Consider the following 27322-nt stretch of genomic DNA (forward strand, 5'->3'; position numbering starts at 1 on the left):
AATATATTGGCAAATCTTAAAAGCACACTATGTCATCAACAACCTTTTTTGTTGAGATAATTTGCTAAACTTAACTCACTAAATCAGCATCGTAATTACACAGGAGTGGACAGAAATTACATGGGGAGTCACTCAGGGCTCCATTCTGGGGCCTCCTCTATTCAACATTTACACAAATGTATGTAATGATATCATCATGTGACTATCATGCACTGAGTAATGCATTGAACAAATCAGTGATGGGATGTGAAATTTTCAATTGAAGAAAGCTAAAACTGAGCTTCAGTGTGTAAGAAGAGCACAAACCATGCCAGAAATCATGGTGTAGCTATGGAGTCAGACCTACATTTCAAGAGCTACATGAACACAATTACAAAGGTAGCCCACTATCACCAGAGTGTATGAAGAAACAGAAGACTTATGTCTCAGTAGGATTTAGAGAAACTTGTCCATGCCATTAGGCTCGACTACTGCAAGGCTGCCTCTTAAAAAAAAATCAGTGTTGCTCGAGTCCTCGCTAAACCCAGCAGGGCAGATCACATCAGTCCAGGTCTCAGATATTTTAACTGGCTGTCTGTCAAAGAATTCACTTGAAGATACTACAATTGGTTTATAGAGCACTGAAAGGCTCATGGCCAAAATACATTTCTGATCTGCTGCTTTGTTATGAACCGCCAGCAAACTACCATATGGTCTGGGACAGGTCTGCTTCCTGTCCCATGAGTCAAAACTACACACAGACAAGCAGCATTCAGTTTTTATGCAGCACAATCTCCCAGAGAACTTGAGATCTGCTCGACTTTTGTATTTTACACCCCATTTAATTACATTTGGGATTATTTATCATATCTATTTTATCTTATTTTTATCTTTTTAAATCCTGTTTAATCTTATTTAAATGTTTTCAAAGTTTTGTCTTACATGTCTTATATAAAGCACTTAATTGTGATGTTTCAGTTTAGCAGTGTAGTTCTTCATTAAATAACTGAGTAGAAATATTAGTGTTCACCTGCTATTTGGCCTTTATAAAGAAAAATTTTACTATAAGTCTGTTATACTAATAGAAATCCAGCAACAATAGTAGACATTTTACTCCAGTTCACTCTGCCTTTCATAGTAATCTTTCTGTAGCTCAAAATATCTAAAAAAAATAAAATAAAAAAATATTTGTGTCAAAAAGCAGCATCAGGCTTGAGTGCACACAGTGTGCTTTGAACATGATGAACATTTGTAATTTATGAGAAATGTGAGGGAGAAAATCTGATAATTGAGAAAGCTATGTATGTTACTGTATCTGTGTTTTTTCGGGTTTACTCCATTAGATGGCGGTCATGGTCTAGCCTATGTCCTCTTCATAATCATTCAGCTGCACCTCTGTCCATTCACTATCACTGCTACCTACAGAAAACAACAGGTGAAAGAGATGAATTGTCATTGCACAGTTTTTTATTGGACTCAAGATACAACAGTCTTCTATGATCCCATACGACCTCTACGCAATAAATTTCAACTCAACCTCTACTCCAACATCACAGCAGAATAAACAGAACATCCTTTGACTGCTGTGAACACACAACAGTTCATTTGTTTGGTTTGGTGCTGTTGTCTCTCTGTAGCCATGACCACTGTAATGAGATTACTACAGGATTTGAATACAAGAGTTTCCAGCAGAGAATCCCGACAGCTGAGTGACAGAACACTCTAAAAACTGCTGTGAATCATCTTCTGGCAAATCACAATTAGTTACTGATGGTTGAGGTTCATGAGGATGTTTAATAAGGATGAAGATAGTGAGGATACACAGACACAGTTTCTACCTCAGAGAACGCAAAACCAAATGCTTACAAAAAAAAAAAGCTAAATTAAGGGCAGGAAACAAACAATGCCTTTCATCGCAGATTCATCTTTTCCATCTGAGTGATTGGTCAGTCCATAAAATGTCAGAAAACAGTGAAAAGTGTCATCTTTATCTCCCAAATCTCCAAGTCTCCCAGTATGACGGCTGATTGGTCGACTAGGAAAGAGAAGAGCCGCAAATCCTTGTGTTTGAGCAGCTGTACCTAGTGAGTGTTTTTTGCTCAAACAATGAATTATTATTATTAATTATCAGGATATTTGTTGATTGATTTTCCGTTGATTAGCTCAAATAATCTTTTCAGTGCTAATTAACAGTTTTACGGGCATGCAACAGGCATTAGAATAAGCCACCTACGACCTGCTGTTCTGTCTGGGATGTGGCCAGTTAAAGGATGATTATTACATTTTAACAGCACATCAGTCACCCATTAAAATGCACTGATGGGGTCTGATGTCAAACCTCACAGCATGACTTTTGAGCAGTATGTCTAAGTGTAGCTCCACTTTTAAACTCTAAAACACAAAGTATGAATAATACAGTAGATAAGAAAATGTTTTTGAGGCATTTAGTAGGAAAAGGCATACTTCCTGTCAATGTGCATTTCTTCTCCTGTTTGACAAGAAACATTTGACTTCATTACCTGCTGCAATTCCCTAAGAATTTAAAAGGTGTGAATGGTTTCAATAAACTGTGTCAGTCTGAAGTGAAAACTAATTTCAGCTAACAGGAAAAACTCAGATTAACTGCTTGTACATTCACAAATTTGAATATTCTATCCACCTAAAAATCATGTTGCTGTGCGCTTTGTTTACTTCATTTAAACCTGTAAACGGGAGCTATATTGTCTGAGTGTGTCAATGAATCAATACTGAAATAAAAGAAAATCTTGGCGCTGAGAAGATTTTAAGACACAACTGCAACTGAATTCATTATAAACGGAGTGCTATGCTCACATTACAGCCTTCGTATTCCACTCAACAAGCAGACAAAATATGCATTCATCCTGTTACAATAGTTCACAAGTAGGCTTACATTATGTATTTTTTAAAAATATCAAAAACACCACAAAACTAGTCTCTGTCTGACATTCATTATTGTAAAACTATGTAAATTAAACATTTACAAACAGTAAAAAGTATTGTCAAGTAGACAATGATAATAATTATACAGCCATTTGAAGAAAAGACAAAACAATTTGCCCAGATTTGGTGGAACATTTCGACTTGAGTTCATTGTATTATCCGTGTCCAAATAGCCAATTTTCAAGGACAGAGGGGCAGCAGAAATATATGAATATGGAATATGCAGCATTATTTGTAACACAAACACATGTATGTGTGTGCATATAATGTGCAGCGTCTGTCCTGAAAATGTTCCACCAAAGGGAAATAATCTCATAAAATGTACACGAAACAATACAAACATCGATTGTCATACCTAAACATGAAGTATTACAACTAACCTGCACTCAAAGTCATCAAAGGTTGTGATGCTCATAGAAGTACATTATATATTAGATTTCATAGTAATAAGACCTCTAAAAATACTGTAACACTAGGTTAATCTCTTTACGTACATTAAGATGTACCAATACTTGCTTACAAGCAGTGAGGCAAAATCTTCAAAATATTGTCACAATAATGTGCCTTTTCGTATCAGTGTTTCTGTTATACAAGTCTTCTGACATACACACATACACACACACGCAAACACACACGCACGGTGTCCTTTGTTGTAGGACTAAAGTACCTCACTGTCTGTTCAGAGGCTGTAATTCAGTTCTGCCTGCTACATTTGAATGCATGTAAATATTTCCACACTACTGGTAAAGTCAGCTAGGGTATACATTCAAAACATACAAGGGTATTCAAACATAAGGCCAACAGACAATATTAATCAAGCATGACATGGCAGATTAAAGGATATATATATATATATATTCCATAAATATATATAAATTCCAAATCAGGTAACTTTGTTCAACAGTTGATGCCACCTGCAGCTGTCTACCTGCGCATGTCCCGCTCAGACCGATTAGTGATGTCAGACATACACACTATTGAACACTTCTGGGGAGACAATATGTAGATCCAGCAGCAGAGCACATGCAGCCAAATGAACTCACTCTCTATTATAAAAAACTTCTTTTTTGCTGTGCTGTTGGTGAATTCATCGAGCTGGCGCTCAGCTGCAGCAGGGTTGAGAACGCAAACGTGAAAAATATAAATAAGTAAGCTTAACAGTGGACGAGAGTTGCAATGACAAGAAGCGACAGTCCCTGAAAGCACGAGACGTTTGTGTCATTGGCATAATGTACGTTTGTCAACGAGTATGAGCCTATATATATGTGCTTTTAGACAGTTAAAACTATACTGAGTCTATAAAACGGCAGTAAATCTGAATTTCTAATGAGTTATTGCTTTCATGAAATAGTGATATATAATTTTTTTAAATAAGTAGCAACCAGAAGCACATTTATAGGGTGTTATTTGGCTAGTGCACTGACTTGGCTTAACTTTAACAGGAGGTGACTCTTCTAAAACTGAAAGTTTTGACAAAGAATGTGGTATATTCACAAATAAAAAGACAAAATATAATGCCAACATTGTTAAGGGTGAAATTTTAGCATATAATAATCATATGGTACATAGTAATAATAATATTCTGGTATATAATAATATGACTTTTATGGTATATAATAATAATAATTATATGGTGTTGAATTATCAACATTATGCAACAAGCTAGCTGATGAGGACCAGAACATTTGTTTTCTTAATCACATTTTTTGTGACATCACTTCCTGTTTCATATTGTTGTTTAAGGCTTCCATCTGCCATGTCATTACATTTTCTGATAGGCCACCCAGTTGGATACTGAAGACTGACTGCTTTCAAACACTAGACTGTACAAAAAGGAGGAAACTATTGATAAAAGACGTCAGTGTGTATTTGTGTGGTTGCATGTGTACAGTATCACCTTAGTGAATCCTACGGAGGTGCACAGAAAAAACTCTCACAAGGAACACAACAACGATGTTACTCTATTTTAGGTACTCAGCATGTTGTCTGACAGCTTTGACCTTTGACCTTAAGGCCTTACATCTGCCCGAAGAGGATGGAGCACAGCAGGAAGATGGCATAGAGAAACATCAGGCCCAGACCCAGCCGCCGATCCAGCCTCCAGTGGTTCAGATGAACGCTCGTCACCTGAAAGCAGAGAGACAGCAGTGAGGAAGAGCCACAACGATGGTTACACCACTGATTTTGAGGCCAATATCCAATAAGTCAGTCATTTTCCTAAGTGTCCCTTAAACCTGCATTCATTTATTCTTTCACTGCTTGGGGTCAGTGCAACAAGATGTAAACAATGACATATTGTAAAGTTAGCTATTAACACAGACAGCAGAGATGGAGCAGCGTTAACATTCATTTGGATTCGTGCTTCTGGCCACCTGACAGGTGCAGGTCCTGCTGTTTTACTCTGCACCTGCTCCTGAGGTAAATATCTGATTTATTAGCTGCTAGCTGCTCCACATTGTTATTCCCCAATGTATCAGCCACATGAGCCAACATATACGTCAATATCAATGTGTATGTGATGAGCTTTAATCAACTGATAATGAGAGCCAGTCGTGATGGCATGTTGAGGCTGGCCTCTGTTCCACAAGCTTCTCAAGCTCAATGCAATCTGTCTTTCTTGATTCATTAAAAGCCACTGAAAGCAGAGATATTGAATGAACAATGCAACATACTACAACATGGCTTGAACTGAATTCAAATCTACCTATACTGAATTATTTTGCGTACTGACAACAGATATTAAAACAACTATGCAACATTTGGTGCGTCGTGGTGTTTCCTCACCGTCAGAAACACAGATGCCAGCAGCAGGATGACAGAATACACTAGTCCTTTATTATTTATGAAGACCTGTGGGGGAGGGGACAATGAGGTATAACAATTTTTTTGACTAACAGGATTGAGAACACAAATCTTACGAAGGCTCTCTCAAACACACACAGAGACATCATTAAACCAGGACAATCACAGACAAGAAGAAAAAGAGACTGGTATTGTAGAGTATGAATGCATACTGATGATCCATGGTCCACCACGAGGGTGCGCAAAGCCCAGGGGAATCCCAAACCCAGCAGGATGTCAAAGATATTGCTGCCTATGGAGTTAGACACTGCCATGTCCCCCATGCCTGAAAAGAGACGGGAAGAGTGACAGAGAAATGCTGAACTGAAGCACCACAGAGACGACAGGCAAAAGGTGCTTTATGCTTTCTTACCTTGTCGAGCTACAATAAGACTTGCCATGCAGTCTGGCACACTGGTCCCTGCTGCCAGGAAGGTTATGCCCATGATGTAGTCTGGGATGTCTAGTGTGTAGCTGATGATGGTCACCTGCAACATCAGGACACAAACCTGTAGATCATAACTGCATTGCTGTAGTAGACCAACAGCCACCTGAAGCATCTGTGATCGATTTTTGGTCATTTTTGTTTGCAGGTTTTTTTCTTGTTTCAGAATTAAAGCTTTCTGTCATTCTGCCCCCTTACCATCCACACCATGAGGTAGGAGAAGACAGCGATCCACAGGGTGGAGGCCACAAAGGTGACCATGAACCAGCGGTGCCAGCGTGGCAGAATGCAGTTAGGCACAGTGCAGTAGAGCAGGAGGCCCAGAGGCCATGTGATCACCCACTTGACCCGCGCACAGCAGCTACCTGTGAAGAGCCGGTTTTTAATTAGGTATTTTAAGGACTTCTGTCAACCAAGAAAGGAGAGTTTGTTCATGTGAGAATTTCTAATGAAGTTTTGTTCAAAAACAATAAATTAACATGAAAAACAACAGAATTGATTGAACCATTACACCAATATCAGCCCTTAAAAAATAATAATAATAAAAAACATTACAGGTTAGATCTGTTAGTGCTGGATCGTCCTCACCTGGTATGCGCACGGGACTGAAAATCCCATCTTCATCATCCTCTTCTTCCTCTGGCTGACATGCCTCGACCCCCAGCTTGTCTCCTGTCTCTCTGTCTCCTGTCCCTGGTTCCCTGCCTCCGTTCTCTAGACTGCAGGAGGCTGTTGTCTTCAGGCTGTTGCTGGCTGACCCCCCTCGCGACCCAGGGCCGGCCTCACCGTCCCGCTGGTTCTTCGAACTCTGGATCAGCCTCTGTCTCTGCGAGAGGAGAGTGGGAAGCTCTGGTTGCAGGGCTCAGAAAAGATGTGCTTGCGTTTGACTTTTGCGGCAAATACCTCACTGATGAGCACGCGTCCTGCCATGGAGAGTCTGGTGCGGGGTGAGAAGTGGGGGGTGATCATGATACGGAGGCCAGCATCAGAGAAGGACAGCTTGTGGGGGTTGAGGATGAGAAGCTCATCCACCATGACGACTGGAGGAGGCTCCTGATTGTGGCCTGTGTACAGGTGGTTATATTTGATTTCTGACTTTGACAGCAGTGAACGGACACAAAGCTGCAAAGACGACAGGATTATTCTAACGTCTGCTGACCTTTGTTGAGAAGCACCATGGAGGTGTTGCAAGCAGAGGCGTCCTCTCCCGCCTTGTCTTCTCTGTGGTCCTCTGATCCGGGGCAGCACAGCCTGCCGCTCCTCAGCTGACGTGTCACAAACGCCAGAAGCTGGGAGTTGAACCTGCAATCGATCAGATACTGTTTGCTTATATCCTTACAGCATATACAATAAACAGAGTGTGTTTTGTTTGGAGGCAGAATGACTGATTTGGTCTTTTAATAAACTTACTTCATGATTACAATGTAGACTGCATACATGGTCATGAGGAGCAAGGACTCCCACCTGCACAGCAAGAAGCACATTTGTGTCAGTCTGGTGTGACACACCGCAGAGCCGCAAAGCTTGTGTTTGCTCGGTGAGTGAGCCTCCATTCAAAACAACAAAGAAAACAGATGGCAGAAAGTGAACCTTTAGCCTCGCTTCAATCATACTGTAACGGCAGTGATACTGTTCACAGTGTGTGGATAATGTGGATTAAATATAATTAATTCTTGAATATTTCTGATCACAATTAGATTATTTCGAATATCTATTGCACAGAAAATGTAGATGCAATAAGTTCATACAGCATCTCTCCACAACTAGATTAAAAGTGAAAAAATGGGAAAAAAAAACACAAGCTGGTGGAAGGAGGATAAATAGTAGTTGTTATTATCTGCATTGACATAATCTTCATGGGAAATCATTAAATTAAATCAATCTCCATTATTTCTATCACTTCTTTCTCATAATTAAGCTGCTTTCTTTGTGATTACAAATTTAAAAAGTGTTATAATTTCTAATATTTCTGACTAATTCTTTTTTTTATTAAGACAGACATCCTCATATCCATCAATCATTTTTGTCTCTTACACTTTTTTTTTCTCCAAAAATAGAACTAACTTAGGTACCTCTGTCTTGAGCCATTTCCTGGTGATAGTTTTTTTTACTTGCAATTAACATTATCTGGAACATATATTTCTATATCTCCAAAACCTTGTAAATCCTGTGCTCAATTTACAATTCTAATATTTCAAAGGCTCTGAAGACCTTTTTTTCTATCTATCATTCTGTGCTGAAAACAGGTTTATTTCACATGAGGAATGTTTGTATTTGTGTATTAATTCTTGTCTTTTTTGCTGGTTTGAAGTGAACGTGGCTCAGTTAGAAGAAAGGTGACATATTTCTGTGCACCAATCACAATCCTATGAAAAATGTTATATAGTTATAACAATTTTCCAGAGGCTTAAAGATGGAGCACAGCACTAAGAGCGTCGGATAGATGCTGCACATGTGCACACACGTATCTCAGATATTCTGAGCATGCAGTGATTTGGAAGTCAGCTGAAACACAAATCTGACAAAGTGTATTGAGAAGAAGAGTGGTGAGGTGAAATACACCAGAGCAACCATGGCTTGGCACGCTACGATTCAATAAACAGTCTGCCATATATCACTGGAGTCCACGGCTACAGCCGACATTAAGTTCATGAATAAATCCACTCTTTCATTAAAACCACTGGCACAGACAACAGCTTTTTTAACCTCAGGTCGACAGAGTAGAAAACGTTCAGAAGCTAAGAAGCTAAAAAGGGATCAAGAGCAGGACCCAAGCCTGTTGAGAAGGAAAAGAAATCAACTGAACAGCTATTTCCAAATCAATCCAACAGCTAAGCTCCAAATCACTGATCGCATGTGCACTGGCTGTCGCTGATGACACACGCCAGCAGATTTTAAATTGGTCCTGTTCCCCGTCACCTCTGCTGCCTTTGGAATGAGCCACGGCTGACTGGGAATGCATTTTCATATGTGTTGTTATTTGTTGAGTACAAATGTAACCAAAATGCAAAGCTGTCCTTTGAGTTTGCAGATCTGTGTCAGTGTGAATACAGATGTCTACAGCAGCACTGCTTCTATGGTAATGTGCCCTGTTCATACTGCAGTGGAAGAAGCACTCAGATCTTTTACTTGTGTAAAAGTATAGAAACTAAGGTGTAAAAATACAAGTAAAAGTCCTGCATTCTAAATTTAAATGAAAGTATTTAACATCAAAGTACTCATTATGAAGAATAGCCAAACTACTGTGTTATAAGTACTGATGAATTTCTATGTTCATTACTTTAATGTTCCAGCTGGTAAAGGTGTACCATAGGTCACCATAATCTGTTATTTTCTATATTATATTATTACATCTGTATTATTATTGAATCTACAAAGTAACTATAAAGGTTTGAAATAAATGCAGTGGAGTAAAAAGTGCAGTATTTGCCTCTTTAGTAGCAGAAAATGGATATACTCAAGTAAGGCACCTAAAAATTATACTTAAGTACAGTACTTGGGGAAATGTGCTTAATTACTTTCAACCACTGCCACAGTGAATATTATGCAGAGAGTCTGATACATTCAGTACATTTTTACCAGAATACATTTGTGAATTTGGCATAAAGTGACATTTTCAATCATTCTCATCAGTGTGAAAACAACGTGATTGTGAGTGAACGTTAACAGAAATGTCAGCTTGTCTTCTGTTGACTATCATCACGTTACCCAAGACCTTTCCAACATGTTGTGCCCCAAAGATAAATTCAAACTCATTTATGCAGCTAATATGTGTGAAAACAGTGGAAAATATATACAATACCACAATATCCTCTTTTCTTTATTTAAAGCACAGAATTCAGTCTGATTCAAGTGAACTCACCAGACCACTCTGGCATCATAGATCACCTAAAGAGAGGAAAAAAAGGACTCTTCAGAACACAATGTGGAGGAATGAAAGCTTAACACACACTGGTCACTTTGATTAAAAGCACATCTCACCATGATGAGCGTCACTACAGACAGGATGTAGTAGGAGGAATCTCTGAAAAGGGACCACCATGTTAGGACCACCGTCTGCAGAGAAAAGGTTTGAAATGTTGGTGTCCAGACGCTCAGGAACAACTGCATGCAAGATGTGGGGAAGTTTTTTCCTACCTGGCCTGCAAAGATCCCACTCAGGCCGATGATGACCAGGATGTTGAAGACAGCCGAGCCAACAATCGTGCCGACTCCAACGTCTCCTTTGGTGATGAAGACGCCTGAGGGTGGGTGACACAGAGGGGAGGGGAGGAAGTCATGTGTGTGCATTTAGTGTGTGGCTTTGTTTGGTTTCAGGTCAGATGAAATCCCTGCAGTCTGTCATCCCCGATCAACTTCAATTGGCTCTTATGTTTTTTCATTTCGATTTACACACACATGCAGAGAAACACATGCCATCCAGCTCTTAGTCACTAACCTCCAACAAAATACCTACAAGGAATTAGCACAAGGAAAGTCCCTTCAGAGCTTTTAAAAAACACTCTGCTGACATCTCCTGGATGATTTCGGCACTGTAGGTTTTCAAATTCCAGCATTTCTCTGATAAAATATCAAAGGTGAGTGAAAACTAATTTTGGCATGCTTTATTTATGCCTGCCACAACTGTCACTTGGTCTTGATTGGCTGAGCTACTAACCAATAAGAGAGGTGAAAAGCTCTGGTGCAGAGCTTCCTGCAGCCATAAATGTCGCCCCGGCCACATCTTCACTGAGCTGCAGGTTCTGAAAGATTAAAAAAAAAAAAAAACTGAGCAAAATAAAATAACATGAATGAAATTATGAAAATTATATATGCAGACTGGTTGATGCTGTTGATGCACCTCAGATATTTTCTCAAGGGAGGGGACAAAATAGTCGTCACATACGATGGCCAGAGCGTAGAACATGTAGATGGCCTGGAGAGAGAGAGGAGGGACACATACACACTCTTCATGATAAACGTCTTGGTTTGTAATATGTGCTGCTTATAATGATGAGTGATGAGTCAGTCAAGGAGCTAAATAAAAGAGAAAAAAAATGCAGATTTCAGGCGATCTTGTGGGAAATACTCACACAGAGCGTATGCAGGAGCACAGCCCCCTTCTTCCTCTGCTCCTTGGTAAAGATGTCCTCTGGAAACTCATGGATGGCTGCGAGGGGGAGACAGACACGATGATAAGCAACTGAAACACTCATTTCATTTCTGAGCTGCAAAACATCAGCACCTATTTACTGAAGAAAAAAACTGATATAGCACATATGTTCATATTTGACAATAAAGCACGCAAATAAAGGAAACATCCTTTACATTCACCAAATGAAATATATCACGATGTGCTTTGTTTCCTTCCAATGACAGAGTGTCCACATCTTTAATGACATCCTGTCATTTCAAAATGAACTCAAAGAGATGAAGAACATGATTAAAACTCAGTGTTATCATCCTGTGTGTCTTAACTTCAGACACCATTCGTTACAGATGTGGTACAACCTACAACATCATCATGCAGACACAGAGTCATGCATCTGAGTGTGACAGGAAGTGAAACTGGCAGCTGCTTCCTGTCCTTCCTCGAGTGTAACAGAAAACAAGCAGTTAATGACAGCTTAGCTTCCCTCTGTTCCCTCGACTTTACAAAAGAGGGCCTCGAGAGTGTGGTACAGCTCCAATTTACAACTCTGAGCCGAGCTGGATGAATTTAAACTACTGGGGAGCACGGAGCTATTAATAGCTCTTCTGCTGTGTGAGACAACTGTGGCTCGACAGGCACACAATGAGCACAGAGCAGCCGTCACGATGCACGCTGCACCGCGGCTGCATGGAAACTGAACAACAGGCTGCATGGATTAAGAGAGGGTCCCTTGTGATCGGGGATATGAGATTTGATCTTTGACGCTGATGTGTCAGAGACAGAGAGACAGAGAGAGAGAGAGAGAGAGAGAGAGAGAGAGAGAGAGAGAGAGAGAGAGAGAGAGAGAGAGAGAGAGAGAGAGAGAGGAGGAGGAGGAGGAGGCCATATGGTCCTGAGGAGGGGACAGTAATTTGCTATGTTCAGCTGGAAAATGTAAATGTTTGTGTAGTGATGTTTAAACATTTGTGTCTGTGCCAGAGCACAGCGCCGCCTGCGTGGATGCTTCTTGTGCATCATTTTCAAGTTCGAGTTGAAGTGAGTTCCTGGAGGTTGGCAGGGTGCTGCGTCTCTGCTTTCTGCTCTCTGAGAGGAAGAGGCCCGTTTTCTGTGTGCCAGCTGTTATTGCATGGCAGGGCTCGTCCACTAAATCATCGAGGCTTAGCATGTAAACTTTCTGTCATCTTATCGCACGAAAGAGGGAGCCTGAATGCGAAGCAGCGCTGTTTGCGTCTTCTCAAGCGGCCCATCGGGCTGATCAGCTGTTGGACATCTGTTGCTCTCTCTGTGGCTTTATTTCTTTCACCTTCTTCTTCTTCTCCTCTGCTCTCTGCGTCCTGTCCAACAGCCCTGGAAACCTTCGAGTCTCATTCCTGCCCCAAAGCACAGACTCTCAGGTTATTCTGTTGGTGGAAACGTGGGCCTGCGACATGTAGCTCAGATGGATGCTTTGAGGAGTTGCTCTGGGGAAGGTAGTTGCTATGGCGACCCTCTCCCTGGGGGCTTTTTTTTTTTTTTTTTTTTTTTTCATGGGTGGCAGTAGGAAGCCAAAGGCAATTGCGTGAACAGTGAGAAAGGGGGAGGTGAATATGTGTTTCCCATGGTTAGGGTTTATGAACAACGAAAAAAAAGAGAAGTGACAGCAGCCCTGGACCGCAATTTCTAAAAATATTTATTTTTCCTCACAAACCCTCAGGAGAGGTCTGAGAGGGTGAGGGAGGGGGAAGGACGCCATCGAGACAGAAACAGTGTACTGGTTTGCTGAAGGCTGCTGGACAGGAATGCGCTTTGCCAGGACTCTTATGTTGCGGTTTCACAACAGCAGACCACAAACTGAAACACCGCGGTTAAAGATGATCCCACATGCGCAACTTCCCGACTCAGGGATTTAAGACAGATGTGCCATCAGCTTGATAAGTCAGTAGCTTTGTAATGAGAGCTCGAGCAGTGAGCTTCAGTGAATTAAGGAAAGATCTGGGCTGCAGTGTTGATGTGCGGTTACTCTTGTGTCTGTACTCAGACCTCTAACATCACTTCTCTCTGTGCTTGGTGTCTCTTCACTGCCAGAATTGCAAAACGCTCCCACAAGTCGTTCACCTCTGATCCAGTTCTGTCTGTCACAGTCTTCACAGCAGCTCGCATATCTTCGTTTCCTTCCTTCACAAGCTGGAATACTCAGATTCTTTAAAAGATAATCCACAAGTGCATAGCTCCATATATTTCTTCAAATCTCTAACGTCTACCGCACAGAAACTGGACATGACCTCCTGTGCAGCGGGACGCAGACGGGGCAAATGTGAAGCTTTAATGAACTGACTGAATAACTAAACAAACACTTATTCTATAATTTATTCAACTTCATAAACCAAAACTTATTTAAAAGATCTTTTCTTCAAGGAGGAAGATATAAACTGGACTATCTTGTAGGAAATGCTCGGAAGCCTTTTATGTCCATTAGTAATAAATTCTATTATCATTAAATAGAAGTATTTCATTTCTTTTCACACCTTTATGTAAACTTGAAGAACCACTGATGTTGCCCCCCTTTCCATTGATGTGGGGTTACAGACAAGTTGAAAATAAATAGGCAATGGTGAGAATAAAGGAAAATCAGCTGAAGCGGTTACACTGTGAAGCAGGGAGGTTTGTGAGCATGGGTTTAAACTGCCCATAGGTCAGAAGAGTATTGATTTTTAGTGTTGGAGATCATTCCAAGGATTTAGGTCACTGAAATAAAATGTTGGCTTTTCAAATCCAGTTCATGCTCAAGGGACCTTAAGCCATAAGCCAGACATATGAGTGAGTCTGATTGGGTCCACAGTTCCAATCCAGCATCAGTGAGATGTAAGGTGGTAGCAATGTATGTTACAACCCACCTTATCATTCAGGATATAACAGAAGTACCACAGCTATCACCAGGGACAAATCTGAAGGCAGAATGATAGACCATGTCTCGGGCTTTAAGAGTGGATGGAGCAACATGTCTACATGGTGTAATGTAAATTTATCATCAAGCCAGATGCCAAGGTATCTGTACTCAGTAACTCTCTCAATGTTAGATTCACATTCACTTCACACACACTAAAGTCTCTCAGACAGTTCTGAAGGCCAACACTGCATAAGCTTCACGAGAGCAAAGGATGCTCAGCTGTATCAAATGCTTTTGACAGATTTACAAAAAGCGCAATGTTTCTTATTGTCTAAAGTGATTATGGCTGAAATAGTGCTGATATTAGCTCTAAACCCAGACTGGTGTAGACTTAATCCAGAGTGACTTGAAAGAAATACCTTGAGCAGGTTATTTACCAAAGACTTTTGCAAACAAGATACTTTGGAGATTGTTCTGTAATTATTTAGATCATCTGTATCCTTTAACTTTAAGTAGTGGAGCTATATGGGCCAACCCCCAGACAGGAAGAAATATGGCTGTTGTGATCAAAGATTAAAATATGTGTTCAGAGCTCTGTGTGGACAGTCTTTAAAAAAAAGGATCCAACTTGAACATTTGCTGTCAATGGTTTGTAAAGCCTCAAAAACATGTGGGATTTCAGATGCAGAGCGTATGTCGCTATGGAAAACATTAATTAAAATGGCTCAGTCAATAAAATGTCTTTTGCAATGATCACTGAGGTGGAGTGTTAAATGAAGAGGGGAAGGGCTGTAAGGATTCATTATTCGATTAGTTTTCACTGTTTCTCTTGTGCATCATGAAATCACTCATTTAGTTTAGATTTCTCAGACTTCAGGCTTTATTGATAGCTAACGAGCAGACATGGTAGATGTATGATGATTATCAGATGTTTCCTCGCTTGGTTGAACTTTGTTAAGAACAGATCAATAAAAAACTGATAAGAAGAGAAAATGACTCAGTGATAGGAAAAGAGCACTGAGCTACATGTTTATATATTAACTGCAGCATTATAAAAGGAGGAGGCACCCATTACACAACACAAGATCAGTCTCGACACACTGACTGTCTGCTATATGAAAGTTTATTAGCTTTCAGTTGAGTCCACTTTAACATTTATGCCAGCTATAAAACACTGTAGCCTATTTTAAACTGCGGCCAGACATCAACCAGTTACCAGTTTACTGTAATCTAACTTTGACCGTATAGTAACAGCTCTAGTCTTAAGTCCAAACAGCAAATGCAGTGATGAACCCTAAAAAAGGCACAGTCTTCCGTGATCTGCTCCTACTGCAGCGTTATGGTTGCTGATGACAGATTTTGTGCCATCATGTGTATTTTATCTGAGCCCAGATCAATGAAGGCTGCGCTGCAGATTAGACCTTTAAGTATACGCTCAATGCCGAGCAGATTCTTCAGAAGGTATTACAAATGACATCTCCACTCAGTGAAAGCAGCACTGATGTGAGGGGCTGAGCTCTTTATGAGTCAATCTGCTGCGGGGGGCTTCAGTGTCGCTGATTGAAGGGGCAGTGGGCGGTGCAGAGTAATGTTATCGATCAGAGAGTCTGCAGGGTGTCCTGGAGTCAAGCTACGGTATCGACTGGCACACAGAGTAAAGTTGTATCATGCATCAACCAAACCGGCCTTGGCGTATCGAGCATGCGCACACACATGCACGCACACACACACACACGCACACACACACACACACACACACACACACACACACACACACACACACACACACACACACACACACACACACACACACACACACACACACACACACACACACACACACACACACACACACACACAACGACCTCTGCAATAAGCCTGCATTTTTCATGAGGAATCAAAAAAATAAATATTTCATCCAGGTGTGTAATGTAAATTCAATTATGCATTTGTTCTTTGATTTGCTTTCCTTTGAGGCAGTTGAATGCAACGCTGATGAAACGACAGCAGGGCTTCACGCCGCACCAACCACCTCGCCTGTCAATAAATACACTAAACATCATGTTATTGTAGTGACAGACGTGCACAGCAAAAAAAAAAAAAAATGCTTGGGGCGTAGCTTCGTCTCTCAGCTTGATCAACCCCATCAGATCGGTGAGCGAGGAAATAAAAGGTAAGATCTGAGGAAACAGCGAAACGTCTTCTCTTTAATGACACTCAAGGCTTTTTAAACTCTGCCTTCTGTTCCTTAAATGTCATTTTTGTGGGCTGGTAGTGAAAGGGACTGAGCGGGATTCAAATAATGGTCAAATGAACTGCTGTTTGCTTTGTGAGGCATCCATCATCTCACTGCTCTGATAACAGCCCAACTCCACTTGAAGACAGTTTCTGTTAGATTATCTGCCAGCTTCTCTTTCTCAACGCTTTCCCATAAAAACCTCGAAGATATGGCTGTGGAAAAAATACTATTCTCAGCTGACTCTCGCTCGCCAAAATAAACATCATCATCAACAATCCTCGACGACAAACACAGTACGAGCCGTTTACTTCATTTACATCATTTGGATTCATTCGCCCCCACCGCCCTCTCCGCTCAGTCTATTTTTAGTTCTTTGCTTTGCACTTTTAATGCTTGAAAGACAGAATTGTCTGGGTTTCAAAATTTAGCATTCAGTTGCCTAGCAACAACGGTCTCCGAGGCTTGTCGGCTGACGGCGGGTCGCACTGTCTCCATCTTGTTAAGCAGTGGAGGGATGAAAAGAGAGAAAGAAGAGCCTGGGGCTGGACGTTATTGTGCAATCCCCAAGATAATATCCCCGAGGTCCAGGCCAGGCTTTTTAATCACACTCCAGATTATGCAATCACTGTCAGGCGGCCTGCTGAGGAAGAGGGCGGCAACCCGAGCCAGGAGCCGTGCCCGCTGGCGTGTCTTAAACTACCTGTCCAGCTTTTTGTTCGCCCGCTCATCTCCAGTGTATTACCGCAGTGAAGCATCTACCCCGCAGTATGCTCGTGTCTTTACAAGAGATTACGAGGGCGATGTGTTTACAAACCAGGAACTCAATAAAGGTTAAGTGTGTTATCAGGTAGCAAGACACAAATGGAGAGCAAATAATGGGGGGCTGCTAGAGAGAGAGACTGTGAGTCTTGTTTTCTCAAGTGTGGAGAAAAAACACCTTTAACGCCATGTCACAGAAGAAGATGTGTGCTAGCCAGCGGGACAGTGAGGTGCCTGTACTGTGTCAACCGTGTGATAATGTCACTGAGCTGAGGAATTATTTTCCAAATGAGATTATCAGGAGTTTGAACTGTTTATTATATATCTACTCAAGATTAAACAATGGCTTAGAGATTTGAGGTTTGGTGATATGAAATTCAAATGTATCATCATACAGTCGATAACTGACCACAAGTGCATGCAGCTCGGCATCAAGGCGACACCTCTGGAGCAAACAAATATCTTGGTGCACATATATGTCAAACCTTAGATATGGAAGAAGTGCCAGATGTACATTATATAAACATTTGGCAAATAAATTAGGATGGCCGGACATGCTCATCTTTCCCAGCTACTGTGACGGACGAAATACATTTTTAAGTGCTGGGAAATCTCTCAGGCATTTTGATTCACTGTGTTTTGCTGCCACATGCAGACATGCATGCAGGAGATGTCAACAAAGCGTGTTTCACTTAAGTCTATTTTTAAAAGCTTAAAATGATTCATTGTGTGTGCATATTTTTGGGTTGCACCCCCTCAGCAGGCAGAGCATTCTTCAGCTGGTATTCAGGAGTGTGGTCTGAACAGGCCATTTGCATGTTATATTGTTAGCGGAACTTGATTTGCATTCATTTCTGAGACAATAAGCCTGAAGTTTTGTACTCAATAACTGTGCAGTTTGCATACAATACAGCATTGTGACTGACAGCCTAATATCAGCGCAGAGTAAATGCAAATGATGCAGAGAAATGTATTCTGTCAGTAAGACAGAAGATCTTTCATTGTGCAGCCGTGTTATTTTATCTGCTCTGTGGTATTCTCCCCCACAACAATAAAGAGATTTCCTCTCCGATCTGAATTTTTAATCATAAAACTGTCATCTGTGATGAATGTGGTTCGTGTCAGCCGGCCAGTTAATTAGCCTGGGAACCAGAGAAACAGAGCTCTGATTATGGCTGTCGATTGGCTGCGTGTCTCAGCGACAATTTCATGAACAGCAGTTTGAGTCCGTCCAAACTATTCAGGGTGCCATCAAGACCCGGGAAGCAAAGGAAAGTGGCAGCCTCCTCTCATGTGCTCCTCCTGTCTCCTCGAGTCTTTCGGTGCACAGGCTTGACGCAGACTACATGCTCTTGACAAATAACACAATGCTTTGTCCGCATGACCTTTCAGTTCACCTGCAGGGGAGAGGCAGATGAAATCTCTGGTTCGCTCTGCCTTCCCTGTTTACCTGCATACATGACGCACAGGCACGTATAAACATTACTAAAGCCACAACTGACTCCCTTCATCTTCAAAACACTGAGTGCCCAAATGAACTCACCAATATGGTGAAAACCCTGCAGCTCTTATGGTCTTGTTAAGTGCTTTTAATTCCAAATAATGTAGACACTGTGGCAATATTATATCCTGCGAGGTGTTTCTATTATTTTGCCCACCTCATTCATATCAATCAGCTAGATAACAGAAACACCTCTCTGTATAATACAATCAGGTATTGAATTCACTGGATATGTTTGAAAAACAGACATTTCTCAGTTTTCTCAATGTTGATAAAATGTAAAATATCACATTACATATTAATAATGTGATATAACATCACACATACACTGCGATGCAAGATATTATCCATACTGCCCAGCCCTGTGCTGAATGACGAGCAGGTATTGCAGACAGGCTGGGAGAGTCTGTTGTTCTGACCTGGAGGAACAGACGGCATCTATCTAGGTACAGAGGAGTGACTCACCTGCTCGGGGCTGATCCAGGCTCTGGTTGTCAGTCTTCTCCTGCATCAGCCTGCGAGTCCATCGTGGCGCCCAATCGCTCACGCCTGGCAAAAGCCCAGAAGACTCGGTCTCTGTTACGAAACAACATCAGAGTCATCTAAGTGCAAAACCAGCCAGGTGCACTTAAAAGGCTTCAGCATTCTCCAGGTTTTGGCCTGTTTGTCTGACAAAACAAGACATTTGAACACATCAAAATGAGATTTGGTAGAATGTGATGGGCATCAATCAATCCAATTAAAAAATGAAAGCAGCCCAGTAGTTTCCAAGAGTCCAAGATTATGTCTTAAAATGGTTTGTTTTGGTCTGTGATTTTGTAACTATAATAATGAAGCAATCCATTTCTTGTTTTGATAGTTTGGCTTTTAAATGAAAAAGTGTTTGCTAACCCTCAGAAAATCAACTGAGTATTGTTAAAGTATTGTGACGGCCACTACTAGCATCCACATATTGTCTCCAGAGTTATTTCTGACGCATGCGAGGACCCATCAGACTGTAGTTTCGGGTTTCTGGCTCTGGGAGATAGCAGCATGTTCAGTCAGCTGTCCTGAGCCATCAGCACTGAAATCTTTATGGTGTGTATTTCAGCTCTGTATTTCACCCCTCAATAGCTAATCTCTGTGTGGGTTTCAGATTTAACGGCTTTACTACGGTGACAGCAGAGGAACTCCCCACAGATAGATCTGTCTTATCATCTCTCCAATGGAAAAAAAAATACAGCTATCCTCCACCACCACCCACAGAGATCTTTCCAACAAGCGGCAAGAAGATAGTGAGGCGGTTATTGCGCTCTGTGCTGCACACCGTCCTTTTATTCATGAGGCAGCTTGGTGTCTGTGTGCGATGCGTTTCCTGATTGCCAGCCGCTGTAGTGTCCCTTTGTACCTTACAGCTCAATGAGCCAATTTTGCGAGGGCAGCGGTCGCGTCTGAGAGGAGACATGAAGGCTTTCATGTTGAGGCATCAAGAAGAGTTCGACTCGTGTGAAATTCAAATGGGTTTCTGCCACAGATGGCTCTGCGCCCCTTTCACACTTATAACTGGGAGAAGTCTCCAACCCCTAAATCACATCTTATCTCACTGGAAAAAGAACAAGTGAAAAAAATGTGATGCTTCTTCTCTTTTGCCAGATTCAGATTTGATTAACTCAAGCCAACCTTAACATGGTGACGTATAAACACCGACTAGCGCAGCAATGGATACTTGACTAAACCATCAGTCAAGTGAACTGCGCTGACAGCTGATCGATTGCATAAGTCATATGGAAAAAACGTGGAAAAAACATGGAAATTGAACACATCACACTGGGAAAATTACCACTTTCAGACAGTTTACAGACTAAATTATCAATCAATCCATCTAAAAACTTAACATTTAGTGCAAATAATGGTGACTTGCAACCCCAATAGAAAGAAATGGCTCCCAGCAGGACTACATACAATATATATAAACTACTTTCTTGAACACCTCACATAATTTATATGTAACCCTAGGCTGATCTGACAGTAATGACTTAATTTACACATAAATAGGCTCCTTAAATAATACTTTAGCAAGTCCTCATTTGCTTGCATTTGTAAATTCAACCTACATGTGTTACTTGTCTCCCAGACGGTTGTCATTACAAAAGTTAGACTCTCTGATTCCTTTCCAGGCCTTTATATCTTCCAGTAAGTTTGAGGGTTCTGGTATTGCCAACACTAAATAGTGTTTCCCCCAGGAAACTGTTTAGCTGAGGTGGTAAACCACCCAGATCTTGGCGCCTCTTGTCTTGTGATCAATTTAGTTAGTATATGACAGCCTAAACAACAGCCACACATGAAATATTTGGCATTTGTTGTGATAAATAGCTTGTTCTTTTTTCATTTGATAAAAGTGTATTCATTTCTATAATGTTAAAGGTGGCCCACCTCCACTGTAAAACAATTACAAGTTGAACATAAAGATCACAAACTGACACACTTTCCATGCAATTGGCAACACTGCCTTCACTTTGGTGATCTATGGTGTTTTACGCTAGCTGTACCATTAAAGTGATTGTTCCTCTCGATAAGTCTGTCTGTGAAAGGCCTAGAATGTAAACATAAAGGGAAGAGGTTACAGAGGGATCAGTGATAAAAGCTGATGAAAGATGAAATGTGGTGTTTGTCTGGAAATACCTTAATCCTGCTGCCACATTCCTCAACATAAACACGCTGGTTGAGTGCAAAAAGGTAAGTGTAAATACCGTAATGTTAAGTGTAAATAAATAATTCATAACTCATCTCTTGACACTTGACTCAGGATAATAATGCAGACTGCCGATAACCTGCAGGCTGAATCTCTGCATCACATATTGCCAAATGCTTAATGTTATGACATTTATTCATGAAAGCCCATTAATTCATCTTCTACAACATGCAGAACGTGGCCCAAATGGAGTAACTTCTGCGGACCCTTGAATCGTAGCATCTACTTGATTTCTACAAGCCCTGGAAGAAGAAATTGGTATTTGAAGCAAGAAAGTCCAAAGCCACACACTATCACCTGTTCCCTTCAGGAAGGACAAACCACTGTCGTCTCCTTCTTTAGCAGAAACAAGACATTTGATCCCATCAATCAAACATCGACCGGACAGACCGGCTTCCTCGCATCTTACCCTAAACAGGTTCACTGCCTCCACAGGGCAAGACTGCAGTCTGTGGTAGTAAATGTCTCCGACTGTGAAATCCTCAATAGTGGCAATGCAGGTATTTGTATTTCAGTCCAACACTCTGAGCTCCATTTCCACGTAGACAACAGTGCAGTCCTCTGGCTCTCCACTGATATTCACACTGAACATTTAGTAAGTGTCATGTTGCAGTAAACAGAGAGCTGATGAGCATTTGATTCGACCTTAAATGGGATCTAACCCACAGAAATATAAACATCTGAGCCCAGACAATACCAAGTTCAAAGTAAAAAACCCCAAACTGCAAAACCAAAGCTCAAATCAGTATTCTCACACATTTGGTCATGTCTTGCTCCTGCTGCCATCTCGTACAACCAATACCAACACCTGTGAAGTTCAGATTTGCAGAAAAATGAGCCCAATTAGTTCAATTTAATGTGCTTTCCGTCCATTCAACTCTGTGGATCGCCACTGGGGGGCGCTAAAGTCAGAGACATTCAAATTCCACAAATAGCGGTTTGACATTATGGCGGCAGAGACTTATACATGTCGGTGGATATAATCAATATTTTCATGTTAAGAATGGATCACACGTATGTGAATGGGGTCGCTCAAACCTGCAGAGAATTATCAGCTGACCCCTGAGCTCTACAGAATATATTAGAATGCTTAAGCTAGTTTTGTTTGTTTGTTTACCAGCCCAAAACTTTAATGTTTTAAGCTCGAATTCTGGCCATATCTCACACATTGCACCATTAAAAGATGATAATGTGTCAGCTGGTTTCCACGGCAACTGATATCAATTATTGCAGCTTTAACATCAGCTAGCCATTTTTGCCCCGTTGGAAGCTTTTTCTTGAGTGACGAAACTGTCTAACCTTTCATCAGTGCTAAACTTGGGTCTATCCAGTGCGCTGTCAGACCGTCATAACATGGAACACACACAGAATCTTTATGTGTCAGCTGTTTTTATGTGTCAGACTCTGTGCTGCTGCCTTTTCTAAACACATTTCAAGAGGAATCCACTTCTTGCTTGTACAGACGAGGGACAGATATCTTGGAGATAAAATGTTCGCCAGTTAAGCATCGAAACCTCATTTTTTGCAAACAAAGAAGTGTGTTGAATTTATTAGTTTTATTTGCAGCTATCAGCTTTGCTTTGCTGTAGTGTGGATGAAGTTTTTCATACTCCTTCACTGAGTCCAACAATGTTCACAGTTTTTCATCACACTGGTGGTGTTACTTTCATTGTAAGTTATTTTTCTCAGATCCAGTGGTTATTTTGCCAGAATCCATCCGATATTAATATTGAATGGCTGATCAGCACATCCATAAATGGCTCTGAAAGCACTGGTATTCAGGATGCTGCAGTATGCGTAATATTTTCCACCTGTTGAGAGAGTAACCTGCCTGTCGCCATTACAAACAGCAGACCACATGCTTTGCCCTGTGCTTTTATATGGTTTATAAGTTGAGCAGCCTTGGTCTTGGTTCAAAAAACCTCTTCTGGGTGATGGCACACTCATAATTTAAAGGTGAAGTATAAATATTAATGATACAGCTCATTCACCAAGACACTCTTCCACAAAGGACGGTGTGCAAATCTACGATGAAACCTCAATGCAAATCAAACGCTCCCAATAGAATAAAACCAACGTTCACTCATTCATATCGTTGTAATGCACACGGGATTACGGGGAAAAACATTGCTGGCGCTGAAGCAGCTGATGAGTGTGTGTGACAGTCTGTGACCACATCAGTGAAGGTGATGAGAGGATAATGAGCTGTAGGGAGGAGGGTGTGTGTGATGCCTTTAGGTGCAATGCTGCTAGATGAGACGTTAAAGTATCTAACTCAGACTTCAATTACAGCCAAGAAAAAAATTACCTCATTCTGGCTATTAATGAATACCGATGTGACCGGTGCATCTTATAATTTAACTAACATTCACTACAATACATATCCTTTTATTCTAGATGTTTTGTGCTCACTGTCAATTTTTTAAGTTTATTTTACTGTCAGGACTGATGAGGAATCAGCCTATGAGGAAAATCAAAAAATGATAATTATGTCAATCAGATGTGTTGCGTATGGGATTTTGTTATATAGTGTTATGAATGGAACGAGATGACAGTTCCCATAAACAATCCAAGACAAATGAATGTATCTATTAATTATCTGCATTTAACAAGTATTCATTTAGGAGAATGAAAAACACATGCCTAGCTCCAGTGACAGCCTGGGAAAAGGCAGAAATTAAAATGGCAGGCAACCTATTTTAGGATCAGGCGAACACGTCCACAAAAAATGAACCGTTGACATCCGCAGTCATACACAACATTTCTCCTGAGATAAAGATGAAATATCCAATGACGGCCTGGTGAATCTGCAGTAACTGTACTCATCCCCAATGATTGGATTTCCACACGCCACAATTTGAGTCTGCTTTATGCAATCCACAAACTGTCACCTTCCTGCAGCGTGAACAGAAGCTGGGAGACAGTTAGCAGTCAGAAAATGGTAGAAAATACTGAACTAAGATTTAAAAATGTAAAGTTTAATGACAGGGCTTCAGTGGTCTGACATGCAGTATTGTCTGTTACTGCTGACAGTAATCAACCTCTGCACCTGCCTTCTTTCTTATTTAGACAATTGAATGTTATAGTAATGTCTGCTTAAACTCTGCTTGAATTCATTTTGATGGAGGAATCAGCACTTGCCACCTCTGAACCAGACACACTGCATATAGTATATTCACATTTATTTCCATTGCATACAAAAGGGGATCCATGGATTAGAGGGGAAGTATATTGGATCTTTGCACCAAATGAAGACAAAGCACCACATGTTGTGCTCTGAATACATGGATTATGCAGCATTTTTCTACTTCATTAATGAACGTGGCTCTTTCCTGACAGCAGTTTGATACGAATCTAATTTAGATTGTGTAAAAAATAAATAAATAAAAATTTAAAAAAACATATATTGGATTCCTTTTGATTTGTTCTTTCTGTATGGTTCTTCATTGTCAACATCCACCGTTCATGCGAGTTAATAATTGATCATCTTTATTCTAATATGGGATCTCGCTGCATTTCTCTCGTCAGGGCATGCACACACATGAATGTCTGTAAATTCCTATTACATGCAGAATATTTGCATACTTTACACACTAATCAGCAACTGCAGCGTATTCTAAACTAGTTTTTTATATCAATATTACATTAAGTTTCCAGCCTGCATCTAAGAATGTCCATAGGATTATCATTATTACGCACGCAAGCAGGCAGGCGCGCGCAGCCCGTATGTCTATATTAAGGTCTCACCTGGTGCCTGGATGACCTGAGCGAGCCAAATGACAGCGACCAGCCCGACTCCACAGCAGCAGAACCGCTGGAAGGGCCGCCGGTGCCTCGCTGCTGCTCTCATTCCTCAGCCGGCCACATATCGACGACAAACATCTGTTGCTCTCTCCTTGACACTTGTTTCACACTTTCTCTGCAAGCGGCTCCGCGCAGACCACCACCGCCTCCAGCAGCGGCAGCGAGCGACTTGTCTGCCAAGTTGTGTCAAAAAATCCCCGCAAACAGGAGCCTGCTTTCCCCCTCCAGGCTCAGAGCAGACGCTGCGCCGCTTCACTCCGCCAAACCTCCGGGTCGCACATAGCGAGTGGACGCGTAACAAAAGCTTTCAGCGCTCATGTGTACAGTCTGAAAGGTCGACTGCAGATCCCACAGTGAGGAGCAGCAACAGGAGGCGACATGCTCTGAGCTCTGTGCCCACACTCTCTCTATCTCTCTGCCTATGCTGTGTTATCCCTCCGTGTGGCCACCAGGGGGCGACAAACTCGGGGACAGCTTGTTCAGTAGAAATAAAACTGTGCGACGCTTTCACCTTTCTGAGCTTGTGGACCCCTGCTGAGATGCTAACAGAGGATTCACTCCCAAGCGTTAAAACATACAGCACGGGGGTGGACAAACACCTGTAGCCTCCCAGTGCAACAGCTGGTCCTGGACTGCATCATCAACACTGCATCACATTTTCCACCTCTCCCTGCTCTGCCCACATCCAATTAGCTCTTGATTGGCTGAACACACCTGGTTCAGTTAATTGGGCGTGAATAGAGCAGGGAAAATGGAAAATATGCAGCAGTGGAGCTCAGAGTGGCAACCACCAAATGTATTGTTATCTTAAAAATATGTATACAAAAAATAATCTGTTCAGAAAATCTTAAAAGCAAAATTATGCAACTACTTGAGCAGCTTGAAATCATTTTGTTGGTACTAATCTCTATGAACAGATGCATGTGAACGCAGAATCTGTGGGCAAGGGACATGATTTTGATATCTGAAGCTTTCTGGTTTGTAGTCTGTTTGTAGTCCAAGCCGTATTGATCACTTTTGAGTGGCCTTTGGATGCATGCAGGTAAACTGTCCATCTTAAAGCAGGAGGCAGAATTCAATGGCCAAAATTAAATCAGATAAGAGTAAATCTCAGAAAAGTGTCAAATTGTAAAAATTGGTCCAGTTGGTCCTGCTCCTTGGTCCTTAAAGCTTCAAACTTTCAGTCCTACACTTCCCATAATGCAACACGGTGGAGTCTTTTCATTGAACTCTTGATGTGTGTCAAAATGCTCATCTTTCAAATTCTGCATCCTTAGTTTATAAAGAAGGTAAAAAGATGTTTCCAAAGACAACCTGAGGTCAGAGGGACCCGCTCTTAAAAACATTCCTCCGTAGTGCTACTAGTGTTCAAAGGCTCCACAGTGTGCCGTTAAAGTGCAACATTTAAAATTATTATTCTTATTCATAGTTTAAATTGACAGCCAGTTTCCAACTCACACGGTCCTCTTCAGTGAAACTGGTGGAAATAGACCTTTTTGAGGAGGGAGGACCCACTTGTCCTCTCAGATCTCCTCACTTTAGGGTCTGATGTACAACAGTTTCCATACCAGAACCAGGTTGTAACATGGCTGGCCAGACACTCCTGACAGCACCCTGATGTGAGGTGGTGAGGATGGGAGAGGGTGATGGAGTCATTGAAGTAAAACTCATAGTGATAATACAGTATGATGCAGTGCCATCAGGTGCAACCAGTGAGGTTTTTGTTGAGACTGCCTGAGAGGTGTTGATTCACCTCTATGAAAAATTTGGGTGTTCTTATAATATTTTGTTTGTTGGCTTGGAAGGTGCTATTTATTGCATTCAATTGCATTAAATTGCAGGGATTGTGTGTCTTGTGTCCACCCCCTGCAGCCTGCACCCAGCTGGAGGAGAATTTGAAGCTTCCCTTCTCCTGTGAGCTGCCAGAAAATGTCTTTCAGACAATTTACTTAATATAGTATTATTATTATTAACATAAACAAGTGGACAATCTACCAGCTGGGTGACATGGCTTGTTTCCAACACAAAATAACTTGTATCAAGTGACATCCAGTAATGTTATCTA

The 27322-nt window shown here is 41.3% G+C and overlaps 1 protein-coding gene across 1 annotated transcript; it reads right to left on the reverse strand.

The window, feature by feature from the left end:
- Positions 1-1430: 1430 nt before the first annotated feature.
- LOC139344822 (sodium/potassium/calcium exchanger 3-like) lies at positions 1431-25680 on the reverse strand. The gene is made up of 17 exons (XM_070983215.1): positions 25201-25680; positions 19188-19298; positions 11299-11375; positions 11067-11141; positions 10884-10968; positions 10364-10467; positions 10208-10282; positions 10089-10114; positions 7637-7690; positions 7386-7528; positions 7130-7290; positions 6815-7052; positions 6425-6591; positions 6155-6269; positions 5955-6067; positions 5725-5790; positions 1431-5067 (listed from the first exon to the last, which is right to left on the reverse strand). Exons 1-17 carry the CDS (start codon positions 25301-25303, stop codon positions 4957-4959), a joined length of 1824 nt encoding a protein of 607 aa, XP_070839316.1. The 5' UTR covers positions 25304-25680; the 3' UTR covers positions 1431-4956.
- Positions 25681-27322: the final 1642 nt, after the last annotated feature.

This window comes from Chaetodon trifascialis, chromosome 16 (assembly GCF_039877785.1).
Source record: "Chaetodon trifascialis isolate fChaTrf1 chromosome 16, fChaTrf1.hap1, whole genome shotgun sequence".
NCBI classification, from domain to species: domain Eukaryota; kingdom Metazoa; phylum Chordata; class Actinopteri; order Chaetodontiformes; family Chaetodontidae; genus Chaetodon; species Chaetodon trifascialis.

What these genes read in the sequence shown, in the direction of transcription:
- LOC139344822 (XM_070983215.1), bottom strand. Translation starts at nt 25,303, where the DNA reads ATGAGAGCAGCAGCGAGGCACCGGCGGCCCTTCCAGCGGTTCTGCTGC. An exon ending in TGCTCCTGCATACGCTCTGT is followed by an intron (nt 11,142 to 11,298) that starts GTGAGTATTTCC and finishes CTCTCTCTCCAG; the next exon opens with GCCATCTACATGTTCTACGC. An exon ending in CATGGTGCTTCTCAACAAAG is followed by an intron (nt 7,291 to 7,385) that starts GTCAGCAGACGT and finishes ACCTGTACACAG; the next exon opens with GCCACAATCAGGAGCCTCCT.